Below are 18,722 nucleotides of genomic sequence, written 5' to 3'. Positions count from 1 at the left end.
GCCTGACTAACGTGGGATACTGGAACAGGAAAGACACATGGGAGGAAAACAGGAAATCTCCACCAAATGCAGACCGTAGTCATAACAATGTGTTAATACTATTTCATTAGCTGTAACAAAACTTACCGCGCTCTGATAGAAGATGTAAATAGAGGGCACATGGGTGGGGACTCTGTGCCGGTTGCAGGTTTTCTGTAAGTCTGAAACTGTTTTTTATTTAAAAAAAAAGAAAAAGAAAAAGAACAACTATTGAAGAAAGACCATCCTAAGAGGTGCAGGCTTACACGAGCATCTTGCACATAAACACACCTTCTTCTGTGAGCCCAGTGCAGACGCCCGAGTGCGGTCACCAGGAAACACCAGCTTCTTGTACTGTCCAGAGTGGACCTGTGTATAAATGACCCACCTGACTCACCCACCCCCTCTCGGGCCTTCACCTCCCCACTCCACCTCTCTTGGCTTTCAGCATTCTTGCTGGAAGGCGTCTTCTGGGAAGAGCTAGACCACTGGACTGTGGACTCCATATCTAATTCAGACTTGGATAATAGCATTCTTCCTGGCACCTTGGACCGTTGCCGTCTCTCTGCAGGGTGCCTGTTTGCATGTGCTTTCCAGGGCTCCAGGATCCTGGCTTACCACTGGAAATGCTTTGAAAAATCATCTCCTTGGATCTCCAGAGCTCTGAGTTCTGGCCAACAGCCCTTTGGGCTCAGGTTGCCATCTCTGTCCCAGCATTGCCACCCCCACTCCCAAGTACTTTGCTGGGGTTTGCCTTGTTTTTTTCCTGGAGCAGCAGACCCTCGGGTTCTTTCTAGGAACAGGATTGGGTTAGAAAGAGCCCCTCTCCTGGGCTGGGCTGAGCTGTAGAAATGCTCATTAATGAGATGACAAGGGCCTTCTTTGTTAGATTCTGGTCTTTGATGCGGCAACGGAGATCCTTAGGGGAGTTGGCGGTCAGTTCTTTCCTTTCTTGGTTTCCGCCCATTGCTTCCCGGGAGGCGGACCTGACCCCATCCTTCTCACACAGCTCTAGTGGCTCAACATTTACATGGGCTGGGAATGTCATCTGTCATCTTCCATATCCAGAGGTCGTCGTCGTCATCATCATCATCATCATCATCCAAGTACCTGTGCCAAAGGGGTTTCAGTTCAGCAAGGCAGGTTATGAGTACAATACGTTCTGATTCCTGTCATCCCATCCTTGCCCCATCTTCCCCTGCACTCAAGTTATGTAGTTCCATTTTCACATAATGACGACTATTCTCACACCCATCCTCTTTCCATTTGTCTGTCCTTACCTCCATTCATCTAACACCCACCCATCAGATTGCTTTCTTGATAGCTGTGCCTGCCTGGCTGGTGGCCCAGGATTCTAGAATCTTTTGGGGTCAAGGTCCCTAGTGGTAGTTGTGACATTGGCTGTGATTGTCATGGAAAAGGGACACTGCTGACTTGGCATGGCCCTGGCGCGTTTGCCTAGGACTTCCCTGTGCTAGCACCAAGGCCTGCCTTCTGGGAACCCCCTCCACTCCTGGCAAACCAGCCGTGATTGGCCACCCTCCTCTGCTTCTTGGCCCAAGTTTCTTTGAGGGTCAGTGAATTTCAGAAGGGAGAGAAATGGGGGCTGGGAGCTTGGCCTAGTGGTAGAGTGCTTGCCTAGCTTGCACAAAGACCGGGGTTTAATTCCTTGGTACCACATACATAGAAAAAAGCAGGAAGTGGTGCTGTGACTCAAGTGGTTGGGCTCTAGCCTTGAGAAAGCCCAAGGACAGCGCTCAGGCTCTGAGTTCAAGCCCTAGGACTGGCAAAAAAAAAAGTAGGGAAAGAAATATAAATATTAGGTTTGTGTTTCAATAAATGAAATGACTTCTGATTTCTGATTCCTATTATTAAAAACATAATAATTAAATGGAGAAAAGAAAGTACCACATGTTTTCGACAAATTGGACCTAGTAGGCTTTTGAAGCCATGGGGCCAGAGGTCTTAAAGGAAAGTACCTCTCATGGAGGTGAGCTTGAGAAGCTAGAGGAACTGGAGCTTCGGCTTGGGGGCAAGCTTGGGGACACCAAAGTTCCAGTGTCATTGTTGAAGACTTCGTTTGTGTTGACTGCTTGTTAATTTTATTGCAGATAGTTTTGTGGTGGGAGCAGCTGAAGGAAGGAGGAGCAGCATGGAGGCAGCATCTCTACCACGGTGGCCTGGAGCCCCCCACTCCAGCCGGCTGCAGGGCTCCCTCCTGTGGGCTGGTAGCCAGCTGCCCGACTCAGGGCAGAAGCGAGGAGTTTGAGGGGAGGGAAGAAGTCGTTTTGTTAAACTGAAGAACAAAACTGAATGGTGAATTCCAGTATTGTGTTTGGCAAAGCCATTTGTACCCAGGCCAGCCCACCATTGACCCCGGCAGCTCCCTATCTGCTGGGAAGAGAGGAAGGGGAAGCAGCCAGCTGGCTGAGGCGGAGCAGGAACCAGGACAGGGCTGAGCTCTGCATAGCAGACCTGCGTTCAGTCCTGTGTTCACTCCTGCTCTGGACCTCGTGCTGCTCCTCTGTGAGATGTGGCTGTGCTCGGGTGGGTGGGCCAGTCCATGGCTATGAAACCCTCCCCAGAATTCAGACTGTGTAGCCCTGACAGCAGGACCCTGCACCCAGGATTGTGTGTTTTCTCTTTGCTAGCCTCCCAGTTCTCTGCTGACTTCCTGCAGTGTTGCGTTGAACTGTGCACAGAGGCTTTGCCTCTGGAGTGAGCCTCAGCTCTACTATTGCTACAGCTGCTTTAGGCTAAAATCAGGTAGCCTGCACTTGGGTCCCTGGTTACACTAGCCATACTTCAGGGCCTTGGTAGGTTACCAGTGGCTACTGCATGGGACCACAGGGCAGTACTGGTCTGGAAGGGTGGCTGATGGTGCAGGCAAGAGCCGGGTGCTCACGTTACCTTCAGACTCCCTGTCCTCCTTCACCACCCCTCCCTGCCCACCTTTTTCTAACTCCTGGACCTGCCTTAGCCTGGCACCAGTGGCTTCTACAGCCCCAGGAGTCCAGCTGGCTGGCAGGAGGTTGTGGCAGGGCTGCCAGGCCTGGCACCTGGCGCTGGCGTTTGAACAGGACTTGGGAAGCCTGAGATCTTACCCCGCACAGCTCTGCCTGGCTCATCAGCTTGTGTTTTCTGGTGTGTATGTCAGGGCGGCGGCGGGGGGGGGGGTGAATGTGGAAACGGGCAAACTGACAGGGGAGGAGGAGGGAGGAACATTTGGGAAATGTAATTGTCCCTAGCAAAAGGAGGGAAGAGGAAGGAGGGTTGCAGCAGTGCTTTGACATGGCTCTGGCATAGGTTGACACACAGCGCCTCACCTTTGCCTAGTATTCACACCTATCTAAACATGCCACATCCTGTGCTGCTGCTGCCCCTGCCCCTGCTCTCCAGGTGTCCGAGGCCGACAAGTCCACGAAAGATCCCGCTGACACGATCTTAGGAGGAGGACCCGTGCAAGGTCACACACAGGGGCTGCATCCTGTGCGTCAGGCCATGTCGTGGCTAATGGAGACATGATCATGTGCCCAGGCCTGGTCCCTTCCGACCACACTCTGCTCCTGAGAGGGGACAGTCTGTGTTCTCATTCGTGGCAGAGGCTGTAAGTCCCAGAGGCTTGCCTTGGGCTTCTGGACTGTTTTCCAGGGTCACCTCACGACATCACCACTAAGGCCAGCTGAATGCTATCTTAGTGCCAGCCCAGTGCTGAATGCCTGCCTGAGATGGCTGCATTCACCTTCTCACCAGCACGTGTGGGGCCCCTGACCCTTCCTGCTGCACACAGCAACCCAAGCCCAAACTGAGGCCTCCCAGCCCAAGCTCTGCCAGGTTTGAATTGTTGCAGTAGCCTCACTTCCCTTACTCCTGCTCCCCACCTTAGAATTCAGCACTGCCCAGCCTCTGTGCAGGCCACTGGGACCTGTGGCTGCAGGGGAGAGAAAACACCGCTCTTTGCTGAGCCGTGGGTCTCCAGCGGGCTGCCTTACCCGGGAGGGATGGTCCCATAAGAGGCTGACTTCATCTGTGTGCCCAAGTAAATAGGCTGAGGGGCCCGTGGGGCCGCAGCCAGGGGCCCCGTGGCCCGTCCTCGCACCCCTTACTGACCTCTGTGGTTCCCCCAGGGATATTTGAATCGCTATCCATGTGACACTCATGATGACAGTGCACCCTGGCCCTGCCGTGTGGGCCGTAGTGCCTCAGTCCTGTGTCCTGGGTCGCGAGGGGTCCACGGTTAGCACTTCCCAATGGAGTAAGCTGTGGGTCCGATGGGCTGCGTGCAGTGGGATCTCAGGGAAGGGCTGTTTTTCTAAGGCAGAGTTGATCCCTTCACAAATACTTGGAATAAGCTTTGTAGACTGGCTAAACTGAAAAATTTCTGACTGGGGGCAGGTTCTTACAAATGCTTAATTGTTCCATGCTGCTCTGAGCAGCAAGTATGTCATCTCATCATCTAACCCTTAGCACGATCCTTGGGCTGGTGTTTCCCATCAGATGGCCACAGGTTTCCTTGAAGAATGGACTGATGCAGCCAGAGCTTTAGCATCACCTCAGGTGTTTTTTTGTTTTTTGGGGTTTTTTTTTGGGTGAGTTGTGAGGTTTGAACTAGGCTTGGATGTTCTCCCTGAGCTCTACAGCTCAAGTCTACCGCCCCACCCTCCAGCGAAGCCCCACTTCCCATGTTCTAGAGGTGAATTGGAGAGAAGAGTCTCAGGTCCTTTTGTGCCCTGGCTGGCTTTGAACCTCATCCTCAGATCTCAGCCTCCTGAGTAGCTAGGATGACAGACACTGGTACCCAGCAATCATCTCACAGTGGGAGATTCAACATCCCTCTTTAAACTGGTGAAAGACAATATTCCATTTTATAGGTGATGTCAAGACACAGAGAGGTGCGGCCAATTGTTCATGTATACAGACAGTGAAGGTGGAGCCAGGACTTGAATGAGCACTGTTTCCTGAGCAGCGGCTTCCTCTCCTCCTCCTTCTCCTCCTTCTCCTCCTTCTCCTCCTTCTCCTCCTTCTCCTTCTCCTCCTTCTCCTTCTTCTCCTTCTCCTCCTCCTCCTCCTCCTCTTTCTCCTTTTCATTTTCTTGTCCTAGGGCTGAGCACTGTCCTTAAGCTTTCTCAAGGCTAGAGCTCTATCACTTGAGCCACAGCACCACTTCCAACTTTTTCTATATATGTGGTACCAAGGAATTGAACCCTGGTCTTTAAGCATGCTAGATAAGCACTCTACCACTAGACCACGCTCGCAGCCAGCCCCCGAGCTTGACTTCTTAATGGATCTGGGGTGTAATTGCACTTTCTTCCTTTCTGTGACTGCCAGCATCTCCCACCTGAATTGGCACGTTCATCCACTCTTCCCTCCAAGGCCGGGTTGTGTCCATTCTTGGCTGCTGTCAGCAGCCTACTATTCTGATGAGTCTTGTTTTCAAGTCTTCTGGGTTACTGTGTGAGTAACATATCCTTACATGTGCTGAAGTAGACCTGTGTGGGGAAACTGAGGCAGAGTATAGGAACTGCTCCTCTCATATTGGACCTTCCAGAGCAGGGATTGGAAGCCAAGGAGTCTGGTCCCTGAAATTGTCAGTTCCTGTTCTTTTCTTGCTCCCTTCCCCTTCCCCTGAGCCTGACTGGTGGGATAAAGGCCAGGCTTTGAAAAGCCACTTATCAGATGGGACTGTGGAAAGGTAGGGATTTAGAAAGGGTGGGGATGGGGGATCAAAAGGCTGTCCTAAAGGGCAGTAAACATCCCTTAATTGCCACCCTGGGTTTTCAGTGGCAGACAGCTCTGAGCTCTGAGTCAGCCAAGACCTTGTTGCCCATAAAGAAAGGAGTGCCTGCCCCATCCCAAGGCCACTTTTCCCAGCCACCAGAGTCCCTGGTCCCAGATCCCCAGGGAGACACTTCCCAGGGTAGTGGCCACCACACACTGGGCTTTCAGGATTCAGCAAGGTCTTCTGTCCCACCCTGGACACAGCATTGATGAGTGTCTCACTTGGTTTTTTGAGCAAAGTAGGACAAGGCCGGAGACTTTGATGTCCTAGCACATGGTCCCTGGAGAGCAGGGCAGATGCCATATGCACAGCAGGTGGCATGTTGATGCCCCGGAGCTCCTGACGGTGGCAGTAGGTGGCAGGAGAGGCTCCAACTGACAAGTGTGTCCACTAGGAAGGAGCAGAAGATAGTCACTGTGGTCTGCTTACAAGCAAGGAAAGAGAGACATTTCTGGCTAAAATTATAAAAAATTTTCTAAAGGGCTTTGGCACGCACAGGGTAAACTCTTGGCTGGCTTTGCCTCTGACCTTGGCTGCCTGACCAGGCAGAGAAAGAGCGGATTGTTCCTGGGGCTGCAGACGGGTTCCTGCCAACATCTGGGCTGCCTAGTCCCTTTGTCTCCCCATGGACGGCAGCAGCATTGTGAAAGTCCTGGGCCTTGGGTCAGTGTGAGTGTCCTGGCACTCCCCCTGAGGTCAGGCCATGCACTTCTCATCAGCCAAGGCCCGACTGGCAAAGGAGGCTCTGTTCTTTACCCCTGCGTGAGATCGACCGCTTCTCTATTCTTGGTTCTTACTGAGCTACCGTCTGAGGCTAAATCTGAATTCTTGTTCAATCAGTGCCTTATTTTGCTTTTAAAAATAAGACATTGGGAATTCTTGTCTCTGGGTGAAGTGAGGGACCATTGCTCGTAAAGCTGTCGGGCATTCCCTGTCACCCGGTGGAAGTTTGCAGGGGAGGGGAGCAGTCCGTCGTTGTCATCTTTGAAGTCAGAGCTTCTCACTTGGTCATTTTGCACAAGGCTGGTGTTCTCCCACTTCAGTCCCTGCCTCACTTCCAGCTTTTTGGTGGTTAATCGGCGGTAAGAGTTTTATGTGTGTCTGCCCAGGCTGGCTTCAAATTGAGATCGGCAGGTCTCAGCCTCCTGAGTAGCTAAAATGTCCTCTCATGCCTTGGTCCTGAAGCTTTACCATCTTCATTTTCACGGCCACCCTCACCCCAGCTTCCAGGACGTCTTTTCTTTCCTTTGGGATACTTGTCAGGTGGGCTGTGGGAGAGATCAGAACACCCACCAAACCTTACAAGGCCGCTGGGCATGGCTGGCCAGGCTGGAGCATTGTCTGTCGGGAAAGCAGGGCTGTCCCCACCGACTTAGACACCATCAGAAGTACTGTTTCAGGAAGACACCCTGTGGCCATGTTTTTGATGGAAAGAAGCATGGAGGTAAAACTGAGTATCTACAATATTCCAGAAGAAAAGTGAGAGGTGGCTAGGCTAGGCAAGAGAGATGACTGAGACCTCCAGGCCACTGGGGGGTACAGGAAGCAGCAGGGCTGGCCCTGGGGATGGCTGCTCCTGGGCTGAGCACAAGGGGATGAGCAGGCTGGCTAGCTCTTGGGGGTACCCTGGGGCCAGATGGGTTTCAACTCGTAGTATCACCAGGAGATGAGCCCCTTTACTGAAGAACCCCCTGAATGTGGGGGCTCGGTCTGGTGTGCTGGCAGTACCTTCCTACCACACAGGAAGCACTCAATAAATATTTGATGATGGAGTAAACTGCGAGTTTGAAGCTCAGGAAACAGGCTCTTAATCCAGAGTTTAGATTATTTATTTCCAGCCAAGTGTGAGACAGCGTGTGTCAATATGTATGAAATCATCTTTCTCCTGTTAGGAAGAAGACCCTGGCTTTACTAAGAGTCGCTGCAAAGTTTTCTGTGGAGATTGGTTAGGTCACTGGGTGTGTGTGGGACTGGGGGCGGGAGGGGGGTGGTTGGCTTGTTTTTAGTGTCTGGGCTGGGGCTTGAACTCAGGGCCTTTGTGAGTGCTTGCTGTTGCGTAGTTTTTACACTCAAGGGTGGTGCTCTACTGTTGAAGCCATAGCTCCACTTCAGGCTTTTTGCTGGTTAATGGAAGAGAAAGAGTATCATAGACTTTTCTGCCCAGGCAGGCTTCAAACCTGAATCCCCAGATCTCAGCCTTTTGAACAGCTAGGATTACATGCATGAGCCACAAGCACCTGGCTAGCAGCCTTTCTGTCTACTGGATAGAAGACCTGTGGGAAGGATGGCTGCAGCGGATGTGCGTGGGTACCTCTGGCTTTGTGGACTCTATGCCACCAGAGCCTTCAGCACCCAAGTCCTTCTCTGGATGAGCTGGGACAGAGATTGCCCTGCTCCAGCGAGCCTGTGGTGCCGCTGTGCACAAGCTCCTGTGACCGGAGGCGAAGCTGCTGTAGGGGTCACCTGTTGGATAAACTGCAGCCAGGCTGGGGCTTCAGGCCCTATGAGCCGAGCCCACATTTTCTTCCTGTTACCCCACCCGGCTTCCTGCAGGAGCCCAGTCTGTTCCTGAGCTGCCCTGCCCACCCCTTCCCGGCAGGAGCTGGTTGTTTGGTGGTACAGGTTGGCTCCTTTGGGGTGAGAGATGTCTGCTGCCTCCATTGAGGCTGCTGGGTCTGAGCAGAAGCCGAGTCATTATGCCCATATCAGATTCCTTTGTCATCCCCCGCCCCCCCAAGCCACCGGAAGCCTGCAGCCCTAGGCAGGGCTGAGAGGAGGAGGCCAGGGACTCCCCATGAAACACATGCCTTCCCCTGCCAGCACTTGCTTTTCCAAGAACTACTGAGAACCCTTGTGTTTATTTGTCTTTGAAATTCTACTCCCGCTGGTCCCAGGAGGACTGAGATTTTGCAGAGCCCAGAGTCACAGAGACAGGGCCTCCAGACTGCACAGCAAGGGTCTCCCCTTCCCAAGGCCACCATCACCTGTTGAAAGGGAAGCAGTCTACTTTTTTGGATTTTTTTTTTTAAACACACCACCATCCCATTAGAGAAGGCACATAACTCATCTTCTGGGATCTCCGTCCTGTCTTCTCTCCTTACTTTTCCCTCTGGCCTGTTGTAAAAACCTCTGAGGCAGTTTGAGCACATGTGTCAGTTGCAGGTTATCTCTGCCTCGTAGGGTCTCAGTTCCGAGGAGAACAAGAGAGGCGCAAACGCATTCCCAAGGCCTCACTCCCTCCTGAGCCGCCTCCAGCTACTTCACTTCCCCAGGTGGGGGGACTGGGGGCATATGGAGATGGCTCATGTCTCCACATGGCTGGGCCATTTGGCTTTGTGTAGAGCTGGGCCCGAGGGACTTTCCTCCAAGTGTGTCCTCAGAAAATTCTGCAGAACTTGCCTAATGCTTCTGTAGAATTTAGGGTCAGGGTGAAGGCCAGCCAGAAGTCCCTAGAGGGGCATTGCTGGAGATGAGGCCTCTGCATTCTCAGTAGGGCCCAGACTTGGTTGACACTGTTGATAAAAGGCTCGTCTATTCACCCACAGAAGCTCAGTCCAGCACCTGTGCCAGCCAGGGTCTCCACCCTGGAACAAAATACCTGTAAGTTTGAAAGGTGTATTTTGTGTATGGTTTCAGCCTGGTGTGTGGCAAGGCAAAAATCACAGCAGAGTATGATGAGCAGCTTGCCTCATGCCATCCAGGAAGGGGCTGCAAGCCAGTACTCCCTTGGACTGTGTGTCCCCAGTAACGTAACTTCCTCCCATTAGGTTCTGCCACTCATGATGGTACCACAGGCTGGTGATGAAGCATTTTATAATGGGGGCATGCAAGAGCCAAACCATATGAACATTTCTGTGTTCTGGTTAAACCTCCTAGAAATAAAGCGGAGAGGAAAGGTTCTACTCGGCTCATATTCATGCATGCACTCATCCTTGCATTGCTCTTGAATGCCTTAGATATGGCCAGATCTGGCCCACCACTTGCCTTTGTAAGTAAAGTTTTATCGAAACACAACCGGTGTCATTTGTGCACTGTCTGTGGCTGCTTTCACTCCGTGAGAGTACAGCCAGTTAGGACAGAGAACCATGTGACCCTCAAAGCCGAAGAATGTTCTGTTACATGGCTCTTAACAGAAGCATTTGCTGACTTATAGTTTAGAATCCTACCAGGTCCAGAGTCTAGCTTCACTGCCAGTAGCAGCCTTGCTTTGAAGTTCTCTTTCCTAGGCCTGTTTTCCCAGTTGTGAAATGGGGTCAGAACAGCATTCATCTCCTAGGCACTGTGCAGGAGGTTCTGGGAAGCTGTACTGAAGAGTGACTCGTGATCGCCTCTGGACACAAGCTAAAGTGCTGAGTTAAAATGCAGGTGCCTGTTTTCAAGAATTCTGGGCACCCAAAAACAACTCCTATAAGTACAGTGAAAGAGCCCAGGGTCAACCACAGTTGACCAGCCCGGCCTCACCATCAGCTAGTGTGTTTGGGGATCACATGTTTTGAAAACTCACCCTCAAGGCTGCTCTCTTCAGGTTGGACACTGGTGAGCGCCAGCTGGCGTGAGGTTGGCATGCAGTTGTGTAGAAGGTATGGCTGCAGCCCTAGCCTGTGGCCCTGGGTTCTCACGGGGCCCACGCCATTGCTGCCCCTTTCCTGGGGCGCTGCATCAGGACCACCTCTGCCGTGGGCCCGGAAGCTGCCTCTATGAAGCGTGTTCTCTCGGTCTGGAGAAAGCTGAGCTCTGTCACTGGCTCTGTCCTTTCAACTCAGCCATCATTTTCTCCGAGGCTGCCGCTGAGCAGCGTGGCCCCCGCCTGGACGTTGGTCTTCATTCTCTTCCCTGGGATGCTCTGTGAGCAGGGGCTTCTTATACAGATAAGCATGTAAGCCAAGCATGGCAGTATATGTCTGCTATACATGTCTGCCATCCTTGCTTAAGATAAGGAAGAGGGGCATGGAGGAGGGTGGGGCTGCGGGAGAGGGAGGCAGAGGTTAGTGGGGATCTGCCTTAGGCCCCTCCTGATCCTGCTGGAACCTCAGCCGTCTCTTAACAACTTCACATTCCCAGGCCAGAGGCACCCCCAGTTCCAGTCCCTTGTCTTCTGCTTACCTCACTGGAGCTGCCCTGCAAGACCTAGCTCAGAAGGACACCTCAGGGGAGTGTCTGGAATGTTGAGGAAGGGACTGCCTTTCTTTCTTTGCTCTCATCAGGGTGTACTGTCACTGCCTCTGTGCATAGCTGACCCCTGCCAGTCCCAAGTCTCCCTGGCACAGCCAGCTAGCTAGCATGGCACTTCTGTGCCCGGGTCTGGCAGGGCTGCAGGCACGTGGTACCATGGATAAGATGGTGGCCTCAACGTCAGCAGTTGTGGATTTGGTGTGGCCTTTGTGCAGAGCAGCTGTGAGCGGAACCTCATCCTTCCTCTGTAGAAGGGGCTCCCACAGTACTGCCCCACCCCTGTAGCTCTGAGACAGATGGTTCTTGGCCGAGGGTTGGCTTCTGGAATGTTCTGCATGCAAGCTGGCTGCAGTTGCCCTTAGATATGCCTGTGGACTTGATGGTCAGCATGGCGCTGGAGGAAGGGGTGGGGGCATCATCTTTTGAGTCACTACAGCTGGTCCAGCGTTAAGACACCCGCCCGATGGCATGGGTGCCAGCTGCTGTCCCCTAGCGACCAGATTCCCATGCTCCCCAAGGCTGCAAAGACTAGCAGGGTCTGGATGTGGAAATATCACTTCTCTATTATTAAACTTCTTGAGGCCTTTGGCCATAAAAGGGGGCAGCTGCCACAGCTGGACCTGTGATTAATGAGACCCAATGTGCTGCCTGTGTCATGGAAACCCGGCATGGCCCAGCACACGGCTCCCCTGCCGAGCTCTGGGCGAGGGGCTCCTGTGGCCTCGCTGGGCACCCCTGGGTGTTTGAGGTGGGCGGGGAGGTAGTCTGGCCTTCCCAGAGCTTCTCGCCAGGCACATTGCTAGGTGGTCCCTATGTCTTTGACCCGTTCTGGAATAAGCCATGATTGAAGGAGCAGCTTGAGCAGGGCTCCATCTTCTCATCAGGAACGGAAAACATTTCCTCCCAGCTACACCCACTGCTGGGAGCTGAACTCCTGAGCTCACGCAGGCTTATACGAGTGGACCTTCGTCTCTTCAGGCCCCTGCCTGCGGTCTCTCCTAAACCTTCTCTCTGTCACACAGTGTCACATTTTGTTTGAGGGCTGGGGTCGTGGTCAAGCAGCACAGGTGGACACCGTGCCCTCGCCCTGTGCTGGTCACATTTTCCGTCTAGTCACTCTACACGCCATCACCTTCTTCTTCGCTGGGATGCACTTCACGTACCACGAGATTCCCCGTTCCACCGTATGTAATTGGATTGTCTTTGCTGCATGCACAATCTGTTCACTACCCTCATCCTAGGATGTTTTCGTTACCCCCCAAAGATACCCCATGTCCATTAGCCGTAATTCCCCGCTCTTCTACCCACCCCCTCTCTCTTAGCACTAACCGCTAATCTGTGTCTGTCTGTGAAGATTTGCCTGTCTGGACATTTCATCCACCCAGAAGCAGACATTGTGTGGTCTTTTCTGTCTGGCTTCTTGCAGTCAGCCATGTTAGAAGAACACAGCCAGACATCAAGGGCACAAACCTGACGTGTGTAAGTGTGTGTAATATCCATGCTGGCAGAGTCACAGAGAGAGAGGCAGAGGCACTGACTTAGTGGGTGTGAGGTATCCTTTGGGGGAAAGGAAAACTTCCCACAACTGCACCTGGCTGTCCCATAGGCCTTTGAACTGTGCATTTCTGAGCGGCTCCTGGTTAACTGGATGTGGCCTGCTTATTCCTCAGTGGGTGAAGGGACGCTGCCTTCTCACTTGGCTCAGGGCCCCCACTGGGTATGGCAATGAGGCCTTGCTGTGCTTGTTGTAGTATTGGTTCTCACTTGGCTGTCCAGGTGCTCTGGGAGGGTTTCTGGGCTTTGGTGGGGTAGGGTCTGCCCTCCTGCCAATGGGATGGTGCCATAAGGAACCCACCTTGCAACATGGTCTGTTCTACTAGTTATCCGGGCCACAAATGCCCTTCACCCGCCGTTTTCAACTCCATTCCCAGCAAGGCCAGGCCTCTGCTCTTCCACACCACAGGCTCAGAAGGCCGATGGAGGGACTTTCCAGATGGTTTCCTCCACGGCCTCCCCCCGCCAAGAGCCTGCCCTGAGTCAGCCGGGAGCCTCGTCCTGGGGGTTGTGGACGTCACGATTCACGTTCATCTTCACAGAAATCCCCATGGAAACCAGCAGACAGGTTTGGACGCGAGCAGCCGCTTCCTTAGAAAGGATGGGTGGCAGTGAAGGCTGAGGCCCAGAGCCCGTGTGCGGAAGCTGGGCGCATTGCTCACCCCATTCCAGCCCTCTGCAACTGGGCAGGAGGACCTTGAAGGCCCTGGGTTGACCCCCAGGGTCCTTACAAGGCCGTCCAGCCCATCTTTTCTGACTCCAGTCCAGGCTGTCACAGGGCTCTGAGCCAAGGGGAATAACGACTGGTTACAGTCTTGTGAACAGGGGATTCTACGCCATGGAAGGGCAGCATTCCCAAGATCCCGGGGGGTGGACCCCGCACCTTGCACGGGATGGCTCACTCGACAAACCTGCCTAGTTAGAACGAGGCCAGCGGCAGCCAGCAGCACTCAGCAGAGTGGGTGGCCATGGACAGCGGGGGCCCTTAGCCCTGGCCAGGGCTCCTAGCTCTCTCCTTAATAAGTCTCTAATGAGGGTAATTTGGCAATGGCGTAAAATATGCTCTTACCCTTTGTCCCAGTAATTCCATTTCTGGGAATCTGGCCTAAAGAAATAATCCTAAATATAGGGTAGAAAAACACGTCTCGCAGGGTGTCCGCAAGAGTTGTTTAGAGTTTGCAAAGCGAAACAACATTGCTGGGGGCGGGGGTGGTGGTGGTAAACTCCTGGGGCAGAATGCGTTGTAGCTGCTAGGACCAGCTCCTGTGCGGGTGCCTGTGTGATGTGGCGTGAACCGCATGCTTTGGGTTCTGTGTACGCTGTGTATGCTGTTGATGGGGAAGGAGATGTGCCGGGGTCCCCCAAGTGCTCCTGTGTGGCTTCGCCAAAGGTTTGCTGTTCCTCGTCTTCCAGAGTGCCTCATGTAGCCTTAGGTAGTAATTGATGTACAGTGAAATCTACCCCTTTTGTGGGTGGGAGGCAGTCAGGAGCAGTCACTGAAAGGGAGCAGCTCTCAGCCTTTGTCGTCTCTGCCCCCCAGCCCAGCTCCTGGCAGCCCTGCTGGGTTGGGGTCTGTCTCTGGAGTGTTGTCGATTGTGGAATGTCAACAGCACTCTGTGAGCTTACCTTCAGAAAACTTGAGTGGCCGTGCTCAGGGCCTTCCTTCCCTGGTGCCTGCCTCTTCCCCTGGCCCTTTCACCCATTCCTGCTCAGTAACGATGACCAGGGCAGAAGCTTCTGTTGATGTCCTTCCTTCCTTCCTTCCTTTCTTCCTTCCTTCCTTCCGTCCTTCCTTCCTTCCTTCCTTCCTTCCTTCCTTCCTTCCTTCCTCCCTCCCTCCCTCCCTCCCTCCCTCCCTCCCTCCCTCCCTCCCTCTCCTCCTCCTCCTCCTCCTCCTCCTCCTCCTCCTCCTCCTCCTCCTCCTCCTCCATTTCTTCCTCCTCCTCCTCCTCCTTCGTCGTCGTCTCCGTCTCCTTCCTTCTTCCTTCTTCTCCTTCCTCCGTCCATCTTCCTCCTCCTCCTCCTCCTCCTCCTCCTCCTCCTCCTGGAAGGTATTAAGGAATGACTTATCACAGTAAATGTACACCTTGAGGTGTGAAGTGGGCAGCTGTAAGAGGCCAGTTACATCCTGGTGTCAGAACTTGAGATTTGCCCAGTAGGGTGGGGTGATGTAGGTGGTGTTGGTTGAGACCCTCTCCTTAGCATGGAGGCTGGTGAGTGGGAAGGCATGCACCTGTGCTTTTCAGAGGGCCAGGAACCAGCATGTTTGATGCTTCTGCCCCTCCCAGTACAGGATGACGATGGTCTTCAAGCCCAAAGGCGCATGCAGCCCAGCCTGCTCTGTGACAGAGCCAGTCATCTCAGCCACTGGTTCAGGGTGTGCCCTGGGGTGTAAGGATCTGGCAGCCAGTCCTTTCTCATTTCTGCTTACATCTTCCTGAAGGCCTGCCCTAAGCTCGTCCCTCTGGAGCCGGGACCTGGCGTTCTCTCGAGGGTGCCCCTGGGGTTCCTAGGGACAAGGATTCTAAGAGGGTGTTTAGGCAGTGCAGTGCAGGTGTTAAAAAGGTAGCCTGTGTGCAAGCGTGCGTGCGTGCGTGCGTGCGTGCGTTTGTCTGTGTCTCAGTTCTGGGGCTTGAACTCTAGGCCTCCGTGTTATCCCTGAGCTCTTTAGCTCGAGGCTACCGCCCTATCCCTTGAACCACAGTGCCACTTCCGGTTTTCTGGTGGTTCATTCGAGATAAGAGTCTCACGGATTTTTGTGCCTGGGATGGCTTTGAACCGTGATCCTCGGCTATCAGCCTCCTGAGTAGCTAGTGTTACAGGTGTGAGCCAGTGGTACCTGACAGAAAGTAGCCTTTCTGTTTTGGACTAGCAGGATCAAGTTGTCACGAAATGGCCATGGGCAAACAATTTTCTCTAAACCTGGAGGTGACAGGTTTAACTTGGGTGTTGAAAATCAGGCCCCTGAGCCAGGGCAAGAGTTAGAGTGGAGGGCATGAAATCTGTATAACTAAGCAGTCTGGGTCAAAGGTGAGGTCTGCCCAGACTGTCCTCTCAGGATCAGCCAGGCATGGCCTTGTCACAGAGAAGGCCTCTGGTGCCCTGTAGGAGGCCATCCTGTCTTCTGGCGCCTGTGCAGGTGAACGCTTAGAGCAGAGAGACAAGATGAAAAAGAGAGACAAGGCTGCTGCAGTTATCTTTTGGGCCCAAGTGAGAACTCAGAATTTGGAGGCAGGAGTGGTGTCTGAGGACCTGTTCGGACTCCTGCCTCAGGTTTGGCTGCTTATCAGCCTTAAGGGAATTAGATCTTGGCATTCTGACTTGATAGGTTCCCTGGCCAGGAGTAAACTAGTCATCAAAAAGGGGCAAATGGGAGTAGCTGAAGTGTATGACTCAAACTAGAACTAAAAAGCCTGAGACTAGAGATACCACCATAAAGCAAGATGCAGAAGGAAGCCAGAAGCCAGCCAGCCCGTTAAATAGTAGAGGGAATGTTTAGCTACGTGCCGATGTCTCATGTCTGTAACTAGTTACTCAGGAGGCCGAGACCTTGAGGATCATGTATTCAAAGCCAGCTCAGGCAGGAAGATCTGTGAGATTCTTACCTCTAGTTAACCAGCAGAAAGCCAGATGGGAAGCATGGTTCAAGTGGTAGAGTGCCATCTGAAAGCAAGAAAGCAGACTGTGCACGAATATTTGGAGTTGGTTGAATACTTGTTTCTACACCTCTTCTTAAGTAGAAGGGCTTAGCAAAAGCTCTGTTGTCTTCCCTTGTCTCCCTGTGGAGGTGTGCACAGAGGGATTGCTGCCACCGGCCATGTCTAAGAACCCTTTCTGTTTAACCTTGGCTTTAGTTACTTTTGGAAGTGTTGGTACCGGTAACGTCGTCTTTGTCATTGTGGTTTGAGATGTTGAGTAGTTGGCCCGCTCCTTGTTTTGGTGAGCCTGAGCAGGTGTTTGGGGAAGAACCCTCGGTTGTCATTTATCTGAATTTGGGGGAGGAAGACCCCCAAAATGAAGTGGCCTTTTTTTTTCTCACAATGTGTCCTTTTATGAATCTTTTCACAGTGTTCCTGGTGTGCTATGCTGATTAATAGACCCGTGACAAATTCAGCCTCCTTTAATGCTTCCCACAAGGCTGTTAAATAACTTTCTGCTCTTCTCATGAGAGGAGCTGGCCCAGGGAAGTATATTAACTTGCTTAAGGACACACAGAAAGCGGCGCAAATGTGTGTCTCCATGCTTCTAAAGACTGCTTTGGGGCCAGATGTTGTTTCAGGCAGCACAAAAGCAGTTTGCCTTTTTGGACAAAGCCTTTCTGGCAACCTCTAGTCCACACCACTTTCTGAACCAAGCAGGGTCACCAGAGGGAGTGGACTCACAGCCAGTTGCCCAGGATGAGGAACTGGACCCATGGCTTGTCCTTGGTCTCCAGGAGGGCTTCCAGCTCAGTGCTCAGTTGGGCTCAGAAGAGCGGAGGTCTGGATGTTGGGCCACACGGCAGCACCTTGGTCACGGGTTGGAGGCCTGAGCACTGGCCAGGGCCCAGGGACATGGGTGCAGGTTTTTTGCTGGGCCCCTGGGAGCCTCAGAAAGATGTTGAGTGTGTTTGGGAGTGTGGAGTTTGCCATCTTGGCACTTGGCTCTGGGTGCCAAACAGAGGATGTGTGATTTGGGACAGAGGAAGCAGGGAGACTGGGGGTGGGAGGTGCAGGCTGGGAGGCAGGGGAGTGGCTCAGACAGCGAACGGGACCCCATTGCTGCCTTGTGGGCCGGAGAAGATAATGGTGGCTGGTTCTGCTGAAGAATACAGGGCCTGTGTCCTGAATGCTGGAGACACTCCCCAGTGCTTTTTCCTCCAGGGGTCCCCAGTCTGTTTGCTTGCTGTTCCTGAGAACAGCACTTCCTGCTGGACTCTGGCAGCCAGCTGGGATGGGTGCTCCTGGGACTTGGGATCTGAGCCTCGGTGCCCAGGCTGCACTTGTGACCTATGTTTATGTGTTGTTCTTTCTCTCTGCAGCCAACTGGGTACATGGAAAATTCAGTCTCCTACAGTGCCATTGAAGACGTTCAGCTGCTGTCGTGGGAGAATGCTCCGAAGTACTGTTTACAGCTTACTGTCCCTGGGGGGACCGTCCTGCTGCAGGTAGGCGGAGCCAGCATGAGCCAGCACTTTGTGCCCCTCCTCCCTCCAGGTCCTCTTCTGCCTGGCCCTGGATGTCGGTGGGCCCCTGCCCTGCCTGTCTCGGGAACAGCTAGCTGTAAGGGTACTTAACATCAAGTGTAAGAAAGTCATAAATGGGGCCGGAGTGTTTGCCTAAAGTGTTAGCATGCCCGAAGCCCTGAGTTCGATTCCTTGGTACCACATACACAGAAAAAGCTGGAAGTGGCTCAAGTGGCACAGTGTTAGCCTTGAGCAGAAAGTATCCAAGGACAGTGGTCAGGCCCCAGGACTGGCCACAAAAAGGAATACCCTGGGGAGGGGAGGGGAAGGGATTGTAAGGATTGAGCTCCTTCTGTATGTCTTCATTGCCTAGGTCATTGCTCCTAAACCCCCAAGAAATGAGCTGTGTGAGCTCCATTTGGCAAATAGGGAAGCTGAGGCACGCAGGCCTGGTTGCTAGGACTTAGAGGACCATGAGAAGCACATGAGCCACAAGTGCAGCCTTTGTTTGCATCTGTAGAAGAAGGATATTTCTTGTTCTTATTCTTGGTTGATTCTGGAAATGAATAGCAGTGCAGTCTCTCTTTTAGAAGGAAGAAGGTGTGGATTTGTGTATGAGCCAGGACTTGCAGTTGACAGTGATGCCACAAGGATTCAAACTGACAAAGCAAAAGGAAACCGTAATGCCAAAATTATTGAAATACATGGGACGAACAGGAGAAGATTTCAGGCATAGCTGGATCCAGGAGTCAGATGATGACATGAATATTCATTATGTCTTTCTTTCTTTTTCTCCTTCTTTCCACTTCCTGGCTCTGCTTCTGTGTGTTGCTTCATTGGAGGCTTTCGACATGTGGGAAAAGTGGGCTCTTGGCCACCTGAAGCCACATTCTTGCAATCCTTAGAAAAATGAGCCTGCCCCTTCTGCCCCACACGATGGGCCATTGCCCCACTGCCTCTCCTCCTCCTCCCTCCTTGCCTTGCTGTCTGATGAGTGCAGCACAGAGCATCAGCATGCCGGGTTGGGGTTGCTGC

The 18,722-nt window shown here is 52.9% G+C and overlaps 1 protein-coding gene across 1 annotated transcript in view; it reads left to right on the top strand.

The window, feature by feature from the left end:
* Positions 1–18,722, top strand: part of Cmip (c-Maf inducing protein) — a 146,289-nt gene that overhangs the window by 74,170 nt on the left and 53,397 nt on the right. Inside the window, exon 2 of the mRNA XM_090357223.1 lies at positions 17,544–17,669. Coding sequence (XP_090213349.1) covers positions 17,544–17,669 — 126 coding nt within the window. The remainder of the gene's footprint in view (positions 1–17,543; positions 17,670–18,722) is intronic.

The sequence above is a fragment of the Megascapheus bottae genome, chromosome 24, assembly GCF_031878675.1.
Source record: "Megascapheus bottae isolate mThoBot1 chromosome 24, mThoBot2.hap1, whole genome shotgun sequence".
Classification (NCBI taxonomy): Eukaryota; Metazoa; Chordata; class Mammalia; order Rodentia; family Geomyidae; genus Megascapheus; species Megascapheus bottae.
This window is presented reverse-complemented; position numbering and strand designations above follow the sequence as displayed.